Here is a 21,457-nt window from a genome sequence, read left to right as displayed (position 1 = left end):
CGAACCCAGCCTTTACTATGAATCATTCATACATCAATTGTCTAAATCATTTATTTACTAAGTAACTAAATAATCACAGAAATGCATAAACAGACAACACAGTAGATAGGGTTACAAGGAAATGATAGGGGAGGTTCCCTAGTGGGCTCAGCCGATATGACGGCTTGGTGGACAAAGGGAAGTGGGTGTGGACTGAAAAGGGCGGGAAGGACAAAAGGAGTCACTACACAGTTGATAACTATAATAATTGAAATGCTAATCCTTTGCACATGAACGCTCACTCATTCAGGAATAATTGCAATCAATATATATATTTATGCCCAGTGCGTCGTCGTGATATCTGTTGGAATCGTCAGTCCTTCTGTCCGAGAGTCAGTTCATCATTGTCTCTCTCTCTGCCTCCCTGAAGATCAAAAGTATGTCGTGGTTAGAATGTATACTTCAGAGTATCATTCAGAAATGTTCTCATAGAATAGATGTTTCAGTGGTTGTCGGTCTTCGCATCCCAGTTTGACATAATTTCTAGCTGCAGACTAGTAATTGGTATCTAAGATTTGCTCTTATTCTGTAGGGATCGATAGAGAGTTTAAACATTTCCAGCCGTGTAGCCAATGCTCCACGTGGTATGGTTTAGGAATTCAACAACCATTACAACTATAGCTTAAACTGAGGTTTTTTGTGGTCTGAAGAGGATTTCCTCAGGAGTTTTTTTTCTCCTAACAGTAGAAAAGGGCTGTTCTATGACACCAGATCATGTCTGTGCTCACGGGGGCGGACCAATTACTTAGTTAAACTTTAAAGAGAATACAATTCTCTTTCATTAAAGGTTTAACATCACATTACATAATTTCACAAATAGTTTAATCTTTACTCATTCATTTTATACAAGAATTAGATGCAAACCCAATAATCGAGAAATGTACATATTCAGAGATATAGTTATGTGTGTTTTCTGTTCTCTCTGAGGTCACCAAATGAAACACACTCGTCATACTTGTCCCTTAAGTGTCCACGGACCATTTCCACCTTCTCACAAGGGAACATTTTATATCAAATCCCCATTTTGGGGGATTTAGGAGTTCGCCTTTGTTCTTTCTATGTGTCTCTTTCTGCATGGCCAGGGGGAGAGAGCCTCCTCCAGGAATGTACATCCTGAGATAACAGAACCTAGGTTTAGGAGAGAGAGAGAGGGGGGCACTAGCTATACCCAAAAAGGGCCACATCATGACACCAGGCAGTGATGCAACCAGTCTGGATGCTCTCGATGGTGCAGCTGTAGAGCCTTTTGAAGATCTTAGGACCCATGCCAAATCTTTTCAGTCTCTTGAGGGGGGAATAGGCTTTGTTGTGCCCTTTTCATGACTGTCTTAGTGTGTTTGGACCATTCTAGTTTGTTGATGAAGCTCTCAACCTGTTCCACTACAGCCCTGTCGATGAGAATGGGGGCATGCCCGGTCCTCCTTTTCCTGTAGTCCACAATCATCTCCTTTGTCTTGATCGCGTTGAGGGAAAGGTTGTTGTCCTGGCACCACACAGCCAGGTCTCTGACCTCCTCCTTATAGGCTGTCTCATCAATGTCGCTGATCAGGCCTACCACTGTTGTGTCATCGGCAAACTTGATAATGGTGTCGGAGTCGTGCCTGGCCATGCAGTCATGAGTAAACCGGGAGTAAAGGAGAGGACTGAGCATGCACCCCTGAGGGGCCCCCGTGTGGAGGATCAGCGTGGCAGATGTGTTGTTTCTCTATCCTTACCACCTGGGGGTAGCCCGTCAGGAAGTCTAGGATCCATTGCTTGTGTTTCTTGGCCCAAGCAAGTCTCTTCTTCTTATTGGTGTCCTTTAGTAGTGGTTTCTTTGTAGCAATTAGACCATGAAGGCCTGATTCACGCAGTCTCCTCTGAACAGTTGATGTTGAGATGTGTCTGTTACTTGAGCATTTATTTGGGCTGCAATCTGAGGTGCAGTTAACTCTGATGAACTTATCATCTGCAGCAGAGGTAACTTCCTTTCCTGTGGCAGTCCTCATGGGAGCCAGTTTCATCATAGAGCTTGATTGTTTTTGCGACTGCACTTGAAGAAACTTTCAAAGTTCTTGACATTTTTCGTATTGACTGTCCATGTCTTAAAGTACTGATGGACTGTTGTTTCTCTTTGCTTATTTGAGCTGTTCTTGACATAATATGGACTTGGTCTTTTACCAAATAGGGATATTTTCTGTATACCACCCCTACCTTGTCCTTCCTTAAGAAGGAAAGAAATTAGCAATGCACACCTGTTAATTGAAATGCATTCCAGGTGACTACCTCATGAAGCTGGTTGAGAGAATGCCAAGAGTGTGCAAAGCTGTCATCAAGGCAAAGGGTGGCTACTTTGAAGAATCTCAAATATGAAACATATTTTATTTTGTTTAACACTTTTTTGGTTACCACATGATTACATGTGTGTTGTTTCATAGTTTTAATGTCTTTACTATGATTCTACAATGTAGAAACTTCATAATGAAAAACCCTTGAATGAGTAGGAGTGTCCAAACTTTTGACTGGTACTGTACTGTATATGTCTGCCTCAATTACCTTGTACCCCTGCACATCGACTCAGTGCTGGTACCCCTTGTATATAGCCAAGTTATCGTTACTCATTGTGTAGTTATTATTAATACAAATTTTACGTATTTTACTTTTCTATTATTTATCTATTTTCTTTCTCTCTGCATTGTTGGGAAGGGCTGTAAGTTAGCATTCCACTGTCAGTCCACAATTGTTGTTTGCGAAGCATGGGGATCAACAAATGTGATTTCATTTGACACACTGACACACACTGACACAAACTGACTCACACTCAGGGAGGAGGGGGAGAGGGCCTAGAGGGATGGAGTGTACAGCACAGGGGGAAGGAGGAGGGCAGCAGAGGAGGACTGGAAGAGTGCACGGGGGGAGGAGGGCGTATCTGCTCCCTCTTGTCTAGGGATCAGTGTTCAGGGACAATGAAAGAGGGCCATTGAGAGTCCTGTCACATTCGTCAGTAGGACTGGGGGGGGGAGTGGAAGGGAGTGGAGAGGGGACAGTGGGAGTGAAGTGGAGAAGAGGGGAGTGGAGAGGGGGACGGAGGAAGGAAAGGAATGGAGGGGGTAAAAGATGGAGGTAATGTAGGGGATGGGGGAACAGAGGAGTTGGGGGAATGGAGGATGGAAGGGGTGCAGGCCTGAATAGGGTACTCTGTCAGTGACTTCAAGAGGACGAAGCAAGGCGGGGTGTGGGCTCATTGAAGTGATGGCTTTGAGTAGAGTAGAGCTAGCAGGCTATAACAGACAGTACAGAGATATATTATCTCTTTGCCTCCTCTCCACACCTTCATCACAGATCATGCACATAACGCTCACTCGGTTTGACAGAGATTTGGAGGTTGAGTCAAGGATATAGGGAGGGGAAATATATTCAACAGTAAATAGATTCTCAGAGTCCAGTAAATTGATTCTTAGTCCATACCATTATGGTTGAGTATGTATACTGTACAGATGTAGGATCTTAATTTGATTACTCTGTTGCAGAAGAACTCTTCTGCAATGCAGGAGAAGAGGAGAGGGCCTTGTAGCGTATTTCAGGTTGATAAAGGCTTCTGAAGATTGTTATTTTCAATTTTACATTTCAGACTTGATTTTCCCTTATGAGTCTGTGTGCGTCCAAGTCCACTGAATGCAGTCTCAAGCTGTCACAGCAATCTTTTTACATACCGTACTTGCTGTAGCCCACTGAAGCAAACACTCTGAAATACCTCTGTGTCTTCTCTCCAGACACATTTTGTTCGGCAGGTAGCTTAGCGGTTAAGAGCGTTGAGCCAGTAACCGAAAAGTCACTGGTTAGAATCCCCGAGACAACTAGGAGAAAAATCTGTCTATGTGTTCTTGACCAAGGTACTAAACCCTAATTGCTCCTGTAAATCGCTCTGGATAAGTCTTCTAAATGACTAAGATGTAAATGATTCACAAAACATAATGAATAGTCTACATGCTTGTGGTCATATGTCACAGAGCAACCTAGTCTTATCTACAGAGTGCCATCCATGTTTAAGCAGGAGCCATTTCCCATCGCTCCAACTGTCTGGCTCACTGTTAGTGGTTTGTTTCATTAACCTGTCCTACTTTCTCTGTAAAAATGTAATACATTTCCCTCCAAAACATAATTTATCTTCTGTAAAAGTGATGAATCCTCCATCCTCTCACTAATTGTATTTTCAGCTATTTTATTTGCCCATTAAAAAGTACTGATATTTTTTTCCTGTAAAGGGTTGCCGGGGGCAGAATACTTATTGCCTCCAAAAGTGGCAACGTGACAAAGTTGGAAGAAATGAGGTGTCACCTAAGTTTGAGGGAAAATAGATGTTGTTGGTGAAGGTGCATCATTGTTGTTGGTTGGCCCTTCTTATAGAGGAGAATGAAATCAGAGATGCATAAGAGTGGTTGCACAACTTATCAACAAGTCAGTCCAGGACTCGAATCATTTACTGTTTTGGAAAAGCAGCAGGGAAAAATGTATTATCTTCAGTTTGTTTTTCAATATCCACCATTTTGTATTCCTCAAACCAATGTGGTTTAGTTACCTTCAAACTGACATCTAAACTGACATTTAGAGTGAATAACCTGTAAAGTGATTTATCTTCTGTTTGAGCCTTATTTCTAAATGTCAGTAGCTCAATTGAACAAAAAAATCATCACAAATGTAATGGCAAACTCATATGAAAGGATAAGGCAAACTAGAATACTTAGTATTGAACATGAATAGAATAGTAAGTATTGTGATATTAACATGTCATCCACCTCATCACTGTGTCATATATCACTATTTCTAAAAGAACCCTTTTAGTCTGAAATAGGGTCTCAAGCCTCTAGCCTCATCCCTACATTGTTCTCACATCCCACCCCTGCCCTGCGGCCCTATGGGCCTGTTTACAGACAGACAGACAGCTCCATCCAGACCTGCTCCAGCCCAGCTCCAGCCCAGCTCCAGCCCAGCTCCAGTCCGGGCAGGCAGGCATTGTACAGCCGTCACCACACTCAGAGGGCCTGTTTATAGGCCTGTCACAGCCGGGGCTAGGGAGTATAGGTGCTATTGGGTGTGCATGGGCCCTGTGGTATTTGGGGTAGGACTTTGTGAGCTCACTTTGTTCCAGTACGGGTGAAGAGAGGGACTTGACGGAGCGACGAGGAGTCAGGGGTTAAGCTGACAGCATTTATCGCTGAGAAAAGATGGTAATGACCTAAACGATGACTCACTGCATAGGCATCCATACACACACACACACACACACACACACACACACACACACACACACACACACACACACACACACACACACACACAGGACCTTCCCTGAATAGGACCATTTCCTTTAAGAGAGTGTATGAAAGGAGGGGTGTGTGTACATTTGTTTTGAATCACGTCATCACTACTGGTCTATTGAGGACATGTAGTAACAGTTCATTTGAAAAACAGTTCTATGGTCAGTGTGACGTGTGGAGTGTTTGACAGACCACCCAGAGAGGGTATGGGTGATGGTATTTGAAGAGCTTGTTGACTGTCATGTTGTTATAGTAATGCCTTGATATGAGGGTAATAAAAGGTTACACAAATAATAATTAATTTGAGGCCCTGGCTCTTATTTAATTTTTTAATTTAACCTTTATTTAACTAGGCAAGTCAGTTAAGAACGAATTCTTATTTACAATGATGGCCTACACCTTATATGTCCTGAGTTTAAACTGTCCTAGTTGTCTAATTGAATCACAGTGGGCCTGTATGGCTGGCTGGCCTACATTCCTCTCTCTCTCTCTCTCTCTCTCTCTCTCTCTCTCTCTCTCTCGCTCTCTCTCACCTATCCCACTCTCTCTCCCCCCCCTCTCTTTCCCTATCTCTCTCCCCCTCCCTTCCTTCTCTCTCTCTCTCTCTCTCTCTCGCCCTATCTCACTCGCTCTCTTTCTCTCTCCCCTCTCTGTTCTATCTCTCTCTCCGTTCTCTCTCTCTATTAATGGCAGTATGGGGAAGGTTAATTGAAAAGAGTCTCTCAGACCAAGATAACACCCAGACTCATCAGGGTCGAGCAGACCAAATGGCACCCTATTCCCTATATAGTATACTACTTTTGTCATAAGTAGTGCACTATGTAAGGAAAAGTGTGCCATTTAGGACTCAGATCCTCTCTCTCAATGAGCTAAACATAGATTTATTGAACTAATCAATTTCCTTCTTACCCTCTTTCCTTTTCCTTCTGCCGCTTCTGGACACTTTAATGTGTTTCCAGAGTCCAGACATGGGCTTTTCTGTTTTCATGTCACGATGTGGTCTCTGTAGTAGTCTCTTGCCTTGTTGTGCATGGCAATGTTCCACTGTGTGAAGAACAAGGCAAAATGGTGGTCGTTGTGGTTGTGTTGTGTGTTATGGATGCTCATTCTCACAGTCAATACTACGAGAGAGAGAACCGGAATGGCTAGACTTTTGCTCAAGTGTGTGCAAAGAGGCACCCCATTCGCTGAAATAGATTAGAGGAGAGGTGGAGAGGAGAGGAGAATGATAGGGGAGAGGAGGAGAGGGGAGTGTCACATAGGGGGTATACTCTGGCACAAGTCCGTGCCAACTTTAGCTTTTCTCTCTCTCTGTTCCAGCACTAGTGGGTCAGGCCAGCAGCACCACGGCTATTTTTAGTGAAACTGGGAGACCTAAACACAAAGTGATACCGATGAGAGAGAGTACGATCTCTCAGGCTACTATACAAAAGGCCAATTCTGCTCTGTTAGCGGTGTGTGTGTGTGTGTGTGTGTGTGTGTGTGTGTGTGTGTGTGTGTGTGTGTGTGTGTGTGTGTGTGTGTGTGTGTGTGTGTGTGTGTGTGTGTGTGTGTGTGTGTGTGTGTGTGTGTGTGCGTGCGTGTCTGCCCCAGCACTGAGCTAGGGCATTCTTAATTAAAACCAAGGCATACGGTTCTAAAGGAATGTAATTGGGCCGTGGAGAAACAACCGGCATTGGTGTGGTAGAAGATTGGAGGACGGTGTGTGTGTGTGTGTGTGTGTGTGTGGAAGATTGGACTCTGAAACACACTGCTTTAGCTTTAATGAGAGAAGAAGATGCTATTTCCATCCTAAAGACATCTGGGCTACAGCCACGGTCCTGTCTGGTTACCTCACCTTGTAATCCACTGGCTGGCCCACTCAGCTCCATGTTGACGCAATTAACAAACAACAATAAAGTTTGTGTCTTTTCATGGCGTCTGTGTTGTGTTGTTAATATTACCGTCAACAGTTGCGTCATTTGCAGGCAGCCACTTTCTCTTTCTAAGGAAGCAGTCAGGCAGCCGCTGTGAGTCTTTCAATGCAGTAGTCAGGCAGCCACAGTGAGTCTCTTTCAACGCAGTAGTCTGGCAGCGGCCACGGTGAGTCTCTTTCAACGCAGTAGTCAGGCAGCCACAGTGAGTCTCTTTCAACGCAGTAGTCAGGCAGCGGCCACGGTGAGTCTATTTCAACGCAGTAGTCAGGCAGCCACAGTGAGTCTCTTTCAACGCAGTAGTCAGGCAGCCACAGTGAGTCTCTTTCAACGCAGTAGTCTGGCAGCGGCCACGGTGAGTCTCTTTCAACGCAGTAGTCAGGCAGCCACAGTGAGTCTCTTTCAACGCAGTAGTCAGGCAGCGGCCACGGTGAGTCTATTTCAACGCAGTAGTCAGGCAGCCATGGAGAGTCTCTTTCAACGCAGTAGTCAGGCAGCCACGGAGAGTTTCTTTCAACGCAGTAGTCAGGCAGCCACAGTGAGTCTCTTTCAACGCAGGAGTCAGGCAGCCATGGAGAGTCTCTTTAAACGCAGTAGTCAGGCAGCCACAGTGAGTCTCTTTCAACGCAGTAGTCAGGCAGCGGCCAAGGTGAGTCTATTTCAACGCAGTAGTCAGGCAGCAGCCACAGTGAGTCTCTTTCAACGCAGTAGTCAGGCAGCGGCCACGGTGAGTCTCTTTCAACGCAGTAGTCAGGCAGCCACGGTGAGTCTCTTTCAACGCAGTAGTCAGGCAGCCACAGTGAGTCTATTTCAACGCAGTAGTCAGGCAGCCATGTTGAGTCTCTTTCAACGCAGTAGTCAGGCAGCCATGGTGAGTCTATTTCAACGCAGTAGTCAGGCAGCCATGGTGAGTCTCTTTCAACGCAGTAGTCAGGCAGCCATGGTGAGTCTCTTTCAACGCAGTAGTCAGGCAGCCACAGTTAGTCTCTTTCAACGCAGTAGTCAGGCAGCCATGGTGAGTCTCTTTCAACTTAGTAGTCAGGCAGCCACAGTGAGTCTCTTTCAACGCAGTAGTCAGGCAGCCATGGTGAGTCTATTTCAACGCAGTAGTCAGGCAGCCACGGTGAGTCTATTTCAACGCAGTAGTCAGGCAGCCATGGTGAGTCTATTTCAATGCAGTAGTCAGGCAGCAGCCATGCTGAGTCTCTTTCAATGCAGTAGTCAGGCAGCCACGGTGAGTCTATTTCAACGCAGTAGTCAGGTAGCCATGGTGAGTCTATTTCAATGCAGTACTCAGGCAGCAGCCATGCTGAGTCTCTTTCAAAGCAGTACTCAGGCAGCAGCCATGCTGCGTCTCTTTCAAAGCAGTACTCAGGCAGCAGCCATGCTGCGTCTCTTTCAAAGCAGTACCTAGGCAGCTCCCTTTGCAAAAGGTGAATGCTGCATCCAATCACTCTTTTTACATGTGTTTATTTTGGTTTCCTAGGCAACGGAATGGATTCCAGATGATGACACCAGGAGGTCCTGTCAGAGCAAAGGGAAGACCGAGGTAAACAACGACTTTGAGACTTCCGGGGAGGGCTCCACACACACACACACACACACAAAAATATACACACACCCACACAAATATACACATTCACACGCACACCACACAAATACATTCATATACACACACACACAAATATACACACACACCACACAAATATTCACATACACACACACCACACAAACACATTCATATATACACACACACACAAATATATACACACACACACACACACACACACACACACACACACACACACACACACACACACACACACACACACACACACACACACACACACACACACACACACACACACAGGACCTTCCCTGAATAGGACCATTTCCTTTAAAAGCAGTCTGTTGACTGGCTGGTCAAGGGGCTCTATGGGGCCTTGTGGGAGTGGCTTATAGTGATTTTATGGTTTTTGGGCCCCTTCAATCGAAGTGTGTTTACTGGCTGGGAAGTGAAAAATAACACAGACTTTTTAGTAAGACACTCAAGGCAGAGCCCTTCTTCTGTACTTGATCATTTTGTTATTTCGCTTTTCTTTGTGAGAATTGATTGCCATGCTATTTTTATCTCAAAAGCCCAACGGAGAAGGGAAAGTAAAAAATCCATTCTCTCTGGTGAACGTCGTCTGACCTCAAGTTTGAAACACAGCAATTTTATTTATTTGCCAAGACAGAATATTTAAGGACAACAAAGAAGTTTCATTCCCTCAAACGTCAGACAGTGCTTTATAAAAACGAGATTAGATTAGGTATAAATGTGTTACATTTAATTTTACAGATGAAAGATAAAAAACATTCCAGTCATATCATTAAAGTGAGCCGTGAGTGAGTATTGCTGGGTCGTATTCATTAGTGCACTCTGTTGCAAACCATGCGCCTAATACAACAGGTGAAATGCTTACTTACGAGCCCTTAACCAACAATGCAGAGTTTTTAAAAAGTAAGACAAATTTGCTAAACTAAAGGAAAAAGTAAGAGAATAATAATAACAGTAACAGTAGCGAGGCTATATACAAGGGGTACCGGTACCGAGTCAGTGTGCAGGAGTTCAGGTTAGTCGAGGTAATTCAGTTAATATGGACTGTAGGTAGGGGTGAAGTGACTATGCATAGATAATAAACAGAGAGTAGCAGCAGCAGATGTGAAGACTGTGAAGGATTGTGTGTGTGTGTGTGTGTGTGTGTTTTGTGTGTGTTTGTGTGGCGTCAATATGCATGTGTGTGTTTTGTGTGTGTGTGTTGGAGTGTCAGTGCAAGAGAGTCAGTGCAAAAAATTATAATAGATAAGAATACAATAAGGGTATGAATGAACTATTCAGCAGTCTTTATGGCTTGGGGGTAGAAGCTGTTAAGGAGCCATTTGGTCCCAGATTCTTATCAAGTTCATGTAGTCCCTCCCCGTTTCGGTCCTTTTTCTTGTGTTTGGTGAATACAAAGGTACGCAGGTTTCTAACCTCTAACAACCTGTCTGCTCTCTACTACTCCCTGTAGGTAGAGTGTCAGAACTACCTCCGCGTGCTACTGGTCAATAAGACTGAGGTCATCACCTGTGGAACCAACGCCTTCCAGCCCCTCTGTATCACCCGGGAGGTAAGAGGGAATGGGGGATGCAGGGAGGATGGATGGAGTGATAACCTACAGGGGTGTAGGTAGGGGGGTGAACCAACGCCTTCCAGCCCCTCTGTATCACCCGGGAGGTAAGAGGGAATGGGGGATGCAGGGAGGATGGATGGAGTGATAAACTACAGGGGTGTAGGTAGGGGGGTGAACCAACGCCTTCCAGCCCCTCTGTATCACCCGGGAGGTAAGAGGGAATGGGGGATGCAGGGAGGATGGATGGAGTGATAACCTACAGGGGTGTAGGTAGGGGGGTGAACCAACGCCTTCCAGCCCCTCTGTATCACCCGGGAGGTAAGAGGGAATGGGGGATGCAGGGAGGATGGAGTGATAACCTACAGGGGTGTAGGTAGGGGGGTGAACCAACGCCTTCCAGCCCCTCTGTATCACCCGGGAGGTAAGAGGGAATGGGGGATGCAGGGAGGATGGATGGAGTGATAACCTACAGGGGTGTAGGTAGGGGGGTGAACCAACGCCTTCCAGCCCCTCTGTATCACCCGGGAGGTAAGAGGGAATGGGGGATGCAGGGAGGATGGAGTGATAACCTACAGGGGTGTAGGTAGGGGGGTGAACCAACGCCTTCCAGCCCCTCTGTATCACCCGGGAGGTAAGAGGGAATGGGGGATGCAGGGAGGATGGATGGAGTGATAACCTACAGGGGTGTAGGTAGGGGGGTGAACCAACGCCTTCCAGCCCCTCTGTATCACCCGGGAGGTAAGAGGGAATGGGGGATGCAGGGAGGATGGATGGAGTGATAACCTACAGGGGTGTAGGTAGGGGTGAACCAACGCCTTCCAGCCCCTCTGTATCACCCGGGAGGTAAGAGGGAATGGGGGATGCAGGGAGGATGGATGGAGTGATAACCTACAGGGGTGTAGGTAGGGGGGTGAACCAACGCCTTCCAGCCCCTCTGTATCACCCGGGAGGTAAGAGGGAATGGGGGATGCAGGGAGGATGGATGGAGTGATAACCTACAGGGGTGTAGGTAGGGGGGTGATGGGGAGGACATGATGAGAGAGTAAAGGAGGGTGGTGCACTGTAAAAAATGTTTTTATTTTATTTATTTTTTTAACTGTTGGGTTATTGGTGTTGGGTTATTGGTGCTGGGTATTGGGTTATTGGTGTTGGGTGTTGGGTTATTGGTGCTGGGTATTGGGTTATTGGTGCTTGGCTTTGGGTTATTGGTTCTGGGTGTTGGGTTATTGATGCTGGGTGTTGGGTTATTGGTGTTGGGTGTTGGGTTATTGGTGCTGGGTCTTGGGTTATTGGTGCTGGGCATCCAGCCAGGTGCCATGAAGCCGGCTCTACGCATCTGGTCTCCAGTGCGTCTCCTCGGGCTATTCCCCCTCGCTGCACTGGCTTGGCTACGGGGAGCTTTCAACCAGGTAAGGTTGGGCAGGCTCGGTGCTCCAGATCTCCAGTGAGCCTTCTCGGTCCGGTCTTTCCGGTGTCATCTCCACGCACCAGCCCTCCGGTGGCAGCCCCCCCGCACCGGGCTTCCTGTGTGTCTGCAGAGCCCAGTGCTCCCTGTTCCTCCTCCCCGCATTCGCCCTGAGGTGCATGGCCTTGGCCCAATACCACCAGTGCCGGCACCACGCACCAGGCCTACAGGGCGCCTCGTCTGTCCTGAGCTGCTAGAGTCTCCCGTCTGTCCTGAGCTGCTAGAGTCTCCCGTCTGTCCTGAGCTGCTAGAGTCTCCCGTCTGTCCTGACCTGCTAGAGTCTCCCGTCTGTTCTGAGCCGTCAGAGCCGCCAGTCTGTCATGAGCCATCAGTCAGCCAGGAGCTGCCAGAGACGTCAGTCAGCCAGGACCTGCCAGAGCCGTCAGTCAGCCAGGACCTGAAATAGCCATCAGCCAGCAAGGAGCTGCCAGAGCCGTCAGTCAGCCAGGACCTGCCAGAGCCGTCAGCCAGCAAGGACCTGCCAGAGCCGTCAGCCAGCCAGGAGCTGCCAGAGCCGTCAGCCAGCCAGGAGCTGCCAGAGCTGTCAGCCAGCCAGGAGCTGCCAGAGCCGTTAGCCTGTCCGGAGCTGCCCCTCAGTCCGGAGCTGCCCCTCAGTCCGGAGCTGCCCCTGTGTTCGGAGCTGCCCCTCAGTCCGGAGCTGCCCCTCAGTCCAGTGGGGCCTTTAATTAGGATCTTAGACCCTAGGTCGGAGGCGAGGGTCGTCCCTCTGAAGAGGCCCTTGAAGAGGGCAATGACTATGGTAGAGTGGGGTCTACATCCCCCACCATGAAAGAGGCCCACCCGGACCCTCCCCTTTAGATTAGGTTTTTGCGGCCGGAGTCCGCACCTTTGTGGGGGGGTACTGTCACGCCCTGACCTGAGTATTCTTTGTTTTCTTTATATATTTTGGTTAGGTCAGGGTGTGACGAGGGTGGTATGTGTGTGTTTTTTCTCATCTAGGGTGTTTGTACTGTCTAGCGGTTTTGTAGATTTACGGGGTTGTCCCCAATCTAGGTGTTTATGTAGGTCTATGGTTGCCTAGATTGGTTCTCAATTAGAGGCAGGTGTTTATCGTTGTCTCTGATTGGGAACCATATTTAGGCAGCCATCTTCTTTGGGTATTTCGTGGGTTATTGTCTATGTTATGTTGCACGTTAGCACATTGTTTATATAGCGGTCACGTTCGTCTTATTCGTTTTGTTGTTTTTTGTTTAAGTGTTCTTAGTGTTCTTCATTAATAAAGAAGAATGTATTCTAACCACGCTGCGCTTTGGTCTACTCCATACGACGATCGTGACAGACGGCCTTGGAAGTACTTCACTGGACTCTATGTAAACTGGAAACCATATATCCTGAGGCTGCATTTATTGTAGCTGGGGATTTGAACACAAGAATACCTCAATTCTACCAGCACATTGATTGTTTTACCCGCTCGAACACTACACTGGACCACTGCTACTAACTTTTGCGATCCATACAAGGCCCTACCCACCCTCCCTTCAGTAAATCTGACCATTACTCCATCTTGTTGCTCCCCTCCTATAGGCAGACACTAAAACAGGAAGCACCCATGCTTAGCTCTATCCAACGTTGGTCTGATTAATTGGATTCCACGCTTCAAGACTATTTCGAACAGGTGGACTGGGATGTGTTCCGGGTAGCCTCAGACAATACATTAACATATATGCTGACTCGGTGAGTTTATTAGGAAGTGCATTGGAGATGTTGTACCCACTGTGACTATTAAAACCTTCCCAAACCAGAGACCGTGGATTGATGGCAGCATTCGCGCAAAACTGAAAGCACGTACCACTGCAGTTAAACATGGCAAGGTGACTGGAAACAAATACATATTTCATTCCCTCCACAAGGCAATCAAACAAGCAAAGCGACAGTATAAAGACAAAGTAGAGTTGCAATTCAACGGCTCAAACACAAGACGTATGTGGCAGGGTCTACAGACAATCACGGATTACAAAAAGAAAACCAGCCCCGTCGCAGACATCGACGTCTCACTCTCAGACAAATTAAACAACTTCTTTGCGTGCTTTGAGGACAATACAGTGCCACCGACACATTCTGCTACCAAAGACTGTAGGCTCTCCTTCCCTGTGGCCAACATGAGTAAAACATTTAAACGTGTTAACCCTTTCAAGGCTGCCGGCCCAGACGGCATCCTTAGCCGCATCCTCAGAGCATGCGCAGACCAGCTGGTTGGTGTGTATACGGACATATTCCATAAATACCTATCCCAGTCTGCTGTCCCCACATGCTTCAAAATGTCCACTGTTGTTCCTGTTCCCAGGAAAGCTAAGGTCATCATGAAGTGCTTTGAGAGACTAGCCAAGGATCATATCACCTCCACCAGTCCATCCCCCTTCATTGTGTGTATAAGGTAGTCGTTATTCATTGTGTGTATTAGGTAGTCATTATAGATATTACTGCTCTGTCAGAACTAGAAGCACAAGCATTTTGCTACACTCGCATTAACATCCACTAACCATGTGTATGTGATCAATAAAATTTGATTTGATGTGAACTTAACATGATGAACAGGAATGACATTTACTCTCACAGGTGGCCAATAAGCACTAGCTGAAAGCCATGCCCTTAATAAGCCACGCCTCCTGAAAGTAACCTAAGGATTACATTCAAAAAGACCCAGCTAATATGTCAACCTAGCATGACAGTAAAAAATACCCATCTGATGGTTAACCTCTTGCTCCTACCTGACACGCAGGTGTCCCATCTAGACATCTGGAAATGCAAATGCGCTACGCTAAATGCTAATAGTACTAGTTAAAACTCAAACGTTCATTAAAATACACATGCAGGGTAGTGAATTAAAGCTACACTCGTTGTAATGCAACTTTAGGTATTAGTAAACGTTAATAAGCGATCAAATTGATCACGAGGCGATGTAAATCTCAACCAAAATATCCGGTCGGAGACCGGAAGAAAGGCTCTGCCTTGCGTCAGTTTGACCAAGAAAAAAATACTAGGCAAATGACAAGACTGTTGACATCGTGTGGAAGCTGTAGGTATTGCAACCTCGCCCCATTTAATGTGGTTCACCTTTATCAATTGGTTGAAGTGGCGCATGGATATATTTTTCCATTTTCAGTGATCAGATTTTCCTGCACTTTTCGATGAAACGCACGTTCTGTTATAGTCACAGCCGTGATTTAACCAGTTTTATAAACGTCTGAGTGTTTTCTATCCACACATACTAATCATATGCATATACTATATTCCTGGCATGAGTAGCAGGGCACTGAAATGTTGTGCGATTTTTAACAGAATGTTCGAAAAAGTAGGGGGTAGGAGTAACAGGTTAAATTAACCCATGTTTGTGTAATCCAAACGACCCTACTGGCTGGGTCAAAATAACCCAACTTGTTCTGTCCACTATTTAACCAGCACTGGGTTACCAAATAACCCATATTGGGTTGTTTTAGAGCATCATTTTTTTAAAGTGTGGAATGACGGAGTGGGGGGAACGAAGGGGAGATGAAGGGAAGAGAGGGATAGAGTGATAACTGGCAGGAATAGGGGTGGGGGATGATAGACAGTGAATGGTGAAAGGAGGCATTAAGATAAGGTCGTCTCCAGCTACATGACTGGAATGTAAACATCAAACAGCCATATGGTCTGTGAGAAGATAGTGTGTTGTTACTATCATTTTCTTGCTCTCACACTCTCTCTCTCCCCTCCCTCCCCCTCGCTCAGGTGGGGAACATGTCCAGTGTGTTGGATCGTGTGAACGGCGTGGCACGGTGCCCGTATGACCCTCGCCATAACTCCACAGCGGTGGTGACGGAGAGTGGTGAGCTGTTCGCCGCCACTGTCATAGATTTTTCGGGTCGCGACCCCGTCATCTACCGGAGCCTAGGAGGCATGCCACCCCTTCGGACTGCCCAGTACAACTCCAAGTGGCTCAACGGTAAATGACGGTTCCACAAACCTCGCTGTGTGTGTGCATTTGTAGTGTGTGTGTGTGTTGACACCACCCACACTGCCCACCATGTGTTTGTAGTGTGTGTGTGTGTGTGTTGACACCACCCGCACTGCCCACCATGTGTTTGTAGTGTGTGTGTGTGTTGACACCACCCGCACTGCCCACCATGTGTTTGTAGTGTGTGTGCGTGTTGACACCACCCGCACTGCCCACCATGTGTTTGTAATGTGTGTGTGTGTTGAGACCATCCGCACCGCCCACCATGTTTTTGTAATGTGTGTGTGTGTTGACACCACCTTCACTGCCCACCATGTGTTTGTAGTGTGTGTGTGTGTTGACACCACCCGCACTGCCCACCATGTGTTTGTAGTGTGTGTGTGTGTTGACACCACCCGCACTGCCCACCATGTGTTTGTAATGTGTGTGTGTGTTGACACCACCCGCACCGCCCACCATGTTTTTGTAATGTGTGTGTGTGTTGACACCACCTTCACTGCCCACCATGTGTTTGTAATGTGTGTGTGTGTTGACACCACCCGCACTGCCCACCATGTGGTTGTAATGTGTGTGTGTGTTGACACCACCCGCACTGCCCACCATGTGTTTGTAATGTGTGTGTGTGTGTTGACACCACCCGCACTGCCCACCATGTGTTTGTAATGTGTGTGTGTGTGTTGACACCACCCACACTGCCCACCATGTGTTTGTAATGTGTGTGTGTGTTGACACCACCTTCACTGCCCACCATGTGTTTGTAATGTGTGTGTGTGTTGACACCACCCGCACTGCCCACCATGTGGTTGTAATGTGTGTGTGTGTTAACACCACCCGCACTGCCCACCATGTGTTTGTAATGTGTGTGTGTGCTGACACCACCCACACTGCCCACCATGTGTTTGTAATGTGTGTGTGTGTGTTGACACCACCCACACTGCCCACCATCTGTTTGTAATGTGTGTGTGTGTTGACACCACCCGCACTGCCCACCATGTGTTTGTAGTGTGTGTGTGTGTTGACACCACCCGCACTGCCCACCATGTGTTTGTAATGTGTGTGTGTGTTGACACCACCCACACTGCCCACCATGTGTTTGTAATGTGTGTGTGTATGTGTTGACACCACCCGCACTGCCCACCATGTGTTTGTAATGTGTGTGTGTGTTGACACCTCCTTCACTGCCCACCATGTGTTTGTAATGTGTGTGTGTGTTGACACCACCCGCACTGCCCACCATGTGGTTGTAATGTGTGTGTGTGTGTTGACACCACCCGCACTGCCCACCATGTGTTTGTAATGTGTGTGTGTGTTGACACCACCCGCACTGCCCACCATGTGTTTGTAATGTGTGTGTGTGTTGACACCACCCGCACCGCCCACCATGTTTTTGTAATGTGTGTGTGTGTTGACACCACCTTCACTGCCCACCATGTGTTTGTAATGTGTGTGTGTGTTGACACCACCCGCACCGCCCACCATGTTTTTGTAATGTGTGTGTGTGTTGACACCACCTTCACTGCCCACCATGTGTTTGTAATGTGTGTGTGTGTTGACACCACCCGCACTGCCCACCATGTGTTTGTAATGTGTGTGTGTGTTGACACCACCCGCACCGCCCACCATGTGTTTGTAATGTGTGTGTGTGTTGACACCACCCGCACTGCCCACCATGTGTTTGTAATGTGTGTGTGTGTTGACACCACCCGCACTGCCCACCATGTGTTTGTAGTGTGTGTGTGTGTTGACACCACCCGCACTGCCCACCATGTGTTTGTAATGTGTGTGTGTGTTGACACCACCCGCACTGCCCACCATGTGTTTGTAATGTGTGTGTGTGTTGACACCACCCGCACTGCCCACCATGTGTTTGTAATAGTTGATTCGGTAAAGTCAATTAAAGTGGATTGCATAGGAGCTAAGATCTTTGTTAGAGGCCCAGTGCTTCCTGATTGTTAATGGCTTGGTGCAGTCTGTTATCTACCATGTTTCAGGCTATCAGCCATGTTTCTCAGGGACACCATTTCTACTATTTCCTAGTATCCAAGTAAAAAGACATGGTAATTTGACCCCCCCACAAAATAAAGTATGCGATTTGAGTGTAATCCACCTAGGTACGGTATTGTGGACCGTATGAGCTGGTTTTGGCTGGTACTATAGAAAAGCTAAGTTAGATAAACCTCCATCATCAGCCCCAAAAGTCCTAGCTAGGTGTCTGTAATCTTTCTGTTGCTGACACCAGGCCTTTTTACTGAATGCACCTCACAAATACATCCTGACTCCAGCAGAAAAAAGACAAACCTTTTCTGAAACTGTGATTATTATCTGCAGTATTTCAAACACAGCAACCATATTTAGTTCTAGGCTCCATAGAGTAGGAGGAGAAAAGAGGAGAAGAAAATAGGAGGGAGAAGAAAGGGGGAGAGAGGAAGATTGAGGGGGTAGAGGTGTGCACTAGAGCCCTGCACGGGCATGAATTTTAAGATCAATCCCTGCAAATGCCCACAACGTTCAGGCCCTAACCTATCCAGACCCGATTGCTTCTGCCAAATTTGGGCATTACCATATTGGGCTTTACAGTCATTTACAAAAATCAATTTAAAATGACAAAAAAAAAAAAAAGCGACAATTAAGGATCTTTCAAAAGCCCGAAATCAGAAATAACTTCCTCTGTTAGTAAATCCATTAGCTCCCTGTGTGCAGCTCGCTCAGTTCGCTCTGAGTCTGAGTGTCAATGGTGACGGCTCCACTTGGACTGCTCTGCTCAATGAAGAGACATGAGAGAGCAGTTAGCTATTAGCTATTTTTCATCACTATAAACTCTGACAAAACTCAAGGAACATGATTATATTCTGTGAAATAATCTCTCCTGTTTTATATTTGACGAGGTTGAAGCACTTCTGACACCATGTTAGGATCTTAGTCAGATATGACTGTCACGATCATCGTTGGAAGCATACTCGGACCAAAGCGCAGCGTGATCTGGGTTCCACAAGTGAAACTTACAAAAACAATAAAGAATGACCAAAACGTGACGTAAATGACGTGCTCACAGGCAACAACACAAAAACAAGATCCCACAAAACACAGTGTGAAAATGGCTGCCTAAATATGCTCCCCAATCAGAGACGACAAAACACAGCTTCCTCTGATTGGTAACCATACCAGGCCAACATAGAAATACACAACCCACCCTAGTCACACCTCGCCCTAACCAACATAGAGAATAAAAAGGCTCTCTATGGTCAGGGCGTGACAATGACTACTGTGCCGCAGAGCATGAGCAAATGGCTCAACTTCAAATTCTTAGTGATCAATGTAGTGATACCCGAGCCCTGCCTGTAGCTTAGTTATTGATGAAATAACGACACACCAGCCCTAACACGGTGTGTTGTGGCCCGTCTGGTTCTGGTCGGGTAGTAGATCTCTAGTTTAAACGAAGCAGAGCAAGGAGCAGAGTATGGAGCAGAGCAAGGAGCAGAGCATGGAGCAGAGCATGGAGCAGAGCAAGGAGCAGAGTATGGAGCAGAGCATGGAGCAGAGTATGGAGCAGAGTATGGAGCAGAGCATGGAGCAGAGCATGGAGCAGAGTATGGAGCAGAGTATGGAGCAGAGCATGGAGCAGAGCATGGAGCAGAGTATGGAGCAGAGCATGGAGCAGAGCATGGAGCAGAGTATGGAGCAGAGTATGGAGCAGAGCATGGAGCAGAGCATGGAGCAGAGCATGGAGTAGAGTATGGAGCAGAGTATGGAGCAGAGTATGGAGCAGAGCAAGGAGCAGAGCATGGAGCAGAGTATGGAGCAGAGTATGGAGCAGAGTATGGAGCAGAGCAAGGAGCAGAGCATGGAGCAGAGCAAGGAGCAGAGCATGGAGCAGAGCATGGAGCAGAGCAAGGAGCAGAGTATGGAGCAGAGCATGGAGCAGAGTATGGAGCAGAGCAAGGAGCAGAGCATGGAGCAGAGTATGGAGCAGAGCATGGAGCAGAGCATGGAGTAGAGTATGGAGCAGAATATGGAGCAGAGCAAGGAGCAGAGCATGGAGCAGAGCATGGAGCAGAGCATGCTCAGTTTGACTGGAGCACGGAGCGAGTTTCCCAAAGACTGGAGCATCGGCCTTCTTGCCTGCTACAAGTTTGCTCCAGTAACGTTCCAAGTAGTGCTCACTTCATGGGCTCAGGGCATTCCTGCAGCGACATGCACTTGCATACTGCTATAGCCCCTTGCTTTAGCTACTGTCATGGAGTTGTCTAAATATTTTCAGAAAAAAACGAGTAAAACTTACAGGTGACTTGAGACGAGGAGGACCAAGAGCGGAGTGTGGTGAAGTAGTGTGTCCACAACTTTAGAAACATTGTGAAATCTAAAAATACAAGTATCCCAAAAGCATGATGGTGTACTTACTATGTGCACATGCTAACAGAAAGGAACAAGGTGGGTATTTATAAACAAAACATCTTTTTATTATCTATACAAAAGGTTATCATGGATTTTGGCCCAATAGGCCTGGCATATTACCTCTTTCCATTTTGAAAGGGTTATTTTTGCTTATAAACCTTTAGGCCTACCTATCAAAGAAAACAAAAACAACTCTGCGTCCCTGCCCAGCCTGGCAAGAGTGGCCCGAAGGGTGATTAGTATCTCCTGTGGCTCTGCGAGCACAGTGAGGGTATTCCCCACTGCTGCCCTCATCACATGATCCTGAAGCCAGAAACTCTGGCCAAACTCGTCTTTCCAAAAATGAATTCAAAGGCACTGATCCTAATAAGGCATTTTTCCATTTAATTTGTATTTAATTCCAAGTGTGTCACAGCCTATGTGCAATATATAAACTATAATGATTTAATACAACAACATTTTAAAATTCTGAGTGCTTAATGTCCCTGCCAGCCTAGCAAATGCTTCACAATGTATTTCTTTGTAGGCTATAGCCTTGAAATAATTGAAATAATATAGCCTAAATCATTTATAATTAATTCACTTAGACTCCCTGTTTGACTCCTGACCTATTTATAGTGTTTATATGCTGTTTAATATGACATGAAGCCTATTTGAAATGATGAGCGCTTCTTACAGTCACCTTTTCATGTTGTTTATTAAATTACTTTTCGTTCAAATCATATGGTTTAGTTTCAATACTTCAAAACCAAATGGTAGGTTCAGGTGGTCACAAAATAGATGGGTGTTGGTTAATCTGTGATTTGAATGAATGGAGCGGATTTGGAGCGGCAGTTTTTTTCCCTGTGAGAGAGGAGCCTTTTTAGTGTGAGTGGTTGGAAAGGACATGGAGCGACTGCTCATGAGCAATGAGCGGGATTTCAGACCGCTCAACTCCACTCACATGCTCTGTTCAGTAGGGAGAGACAGAGGAAGAAAAGGGCTGAGAGGAAAGGTAGGGGGCAGAAATATACAGGCCAGGCAGAGGAGAGAAGATAGACTCAGGAGGCAGTGAGTGGTATAATTATTCCCCGTGGCAGGGAGAGGGTGAAATTACAGCACGCTGCATGCTTCATGCCACGCAGGGCTGTGTGTGTGTGTGTGTGTGTGGGAGGTGGGCTTTACCACAGGAGGGGGCAAGTGAGAGAGCAAGCGAGGGAGGAAGGAAGGAGAGGAGTGGAGCGGCGAAGAGAGTGCTCATC

The 21,457-nt window shown here is 46.7% G+C and overlaps 1 protein-coding gene across 5 annotated transcripts in view; it reads left to right on the top strand.

Moving 5' to 3' along the window:
- The window catches only part of LOC115130065 (semaphorin-5B-like), a 326,138-nt gene that overhangs the window by 171,446 nt on the left and 133,235 nt on the right, over window positions 1–21,457 (top strand). For all 5 annotated transcript variants that reach the window (XM_065018604.1, XM_065018613.1, XM_065018596.1 and 2 more), the window contains exons 6-8: window positions 8,736–8,798; window positions 10,303–10,401; window positions 15,599–15,812. In XM_065018604.1, coding sequence (XP_064874676.1) covers window positions 8,736–8,798; window positions 10,303–10,401; window positions 15,599–15,812 — 376 coding nt within the window. The remainder of the gene's footprint in view (window positions 1–8,735; window positions 8,799–10,302; window positions 10,402–15,598; window positions 15,813–21,457) is intronic.

The sequence above is a fragment of the Oncorhynchus nerka genome, linkage group LG1, assembly GCF_034236695.1.
Source record: "Oncorhynchus nerka isolate Pitt River linkage group LG1, Oner_Uvic_2.0, whole genome shotgun sequence".
Lineage (NCBI taxonomy): Eukaryota > Metazoa > Chordata > Actinopteri > Salmoniformes > Salmonidae > Oncorhynchus > Oncorhynchus nerka.
Note: the sequence above shows the minus strand (reverse complement) of the source record. Positions and strands in the feature narration are given on the sequence as shown.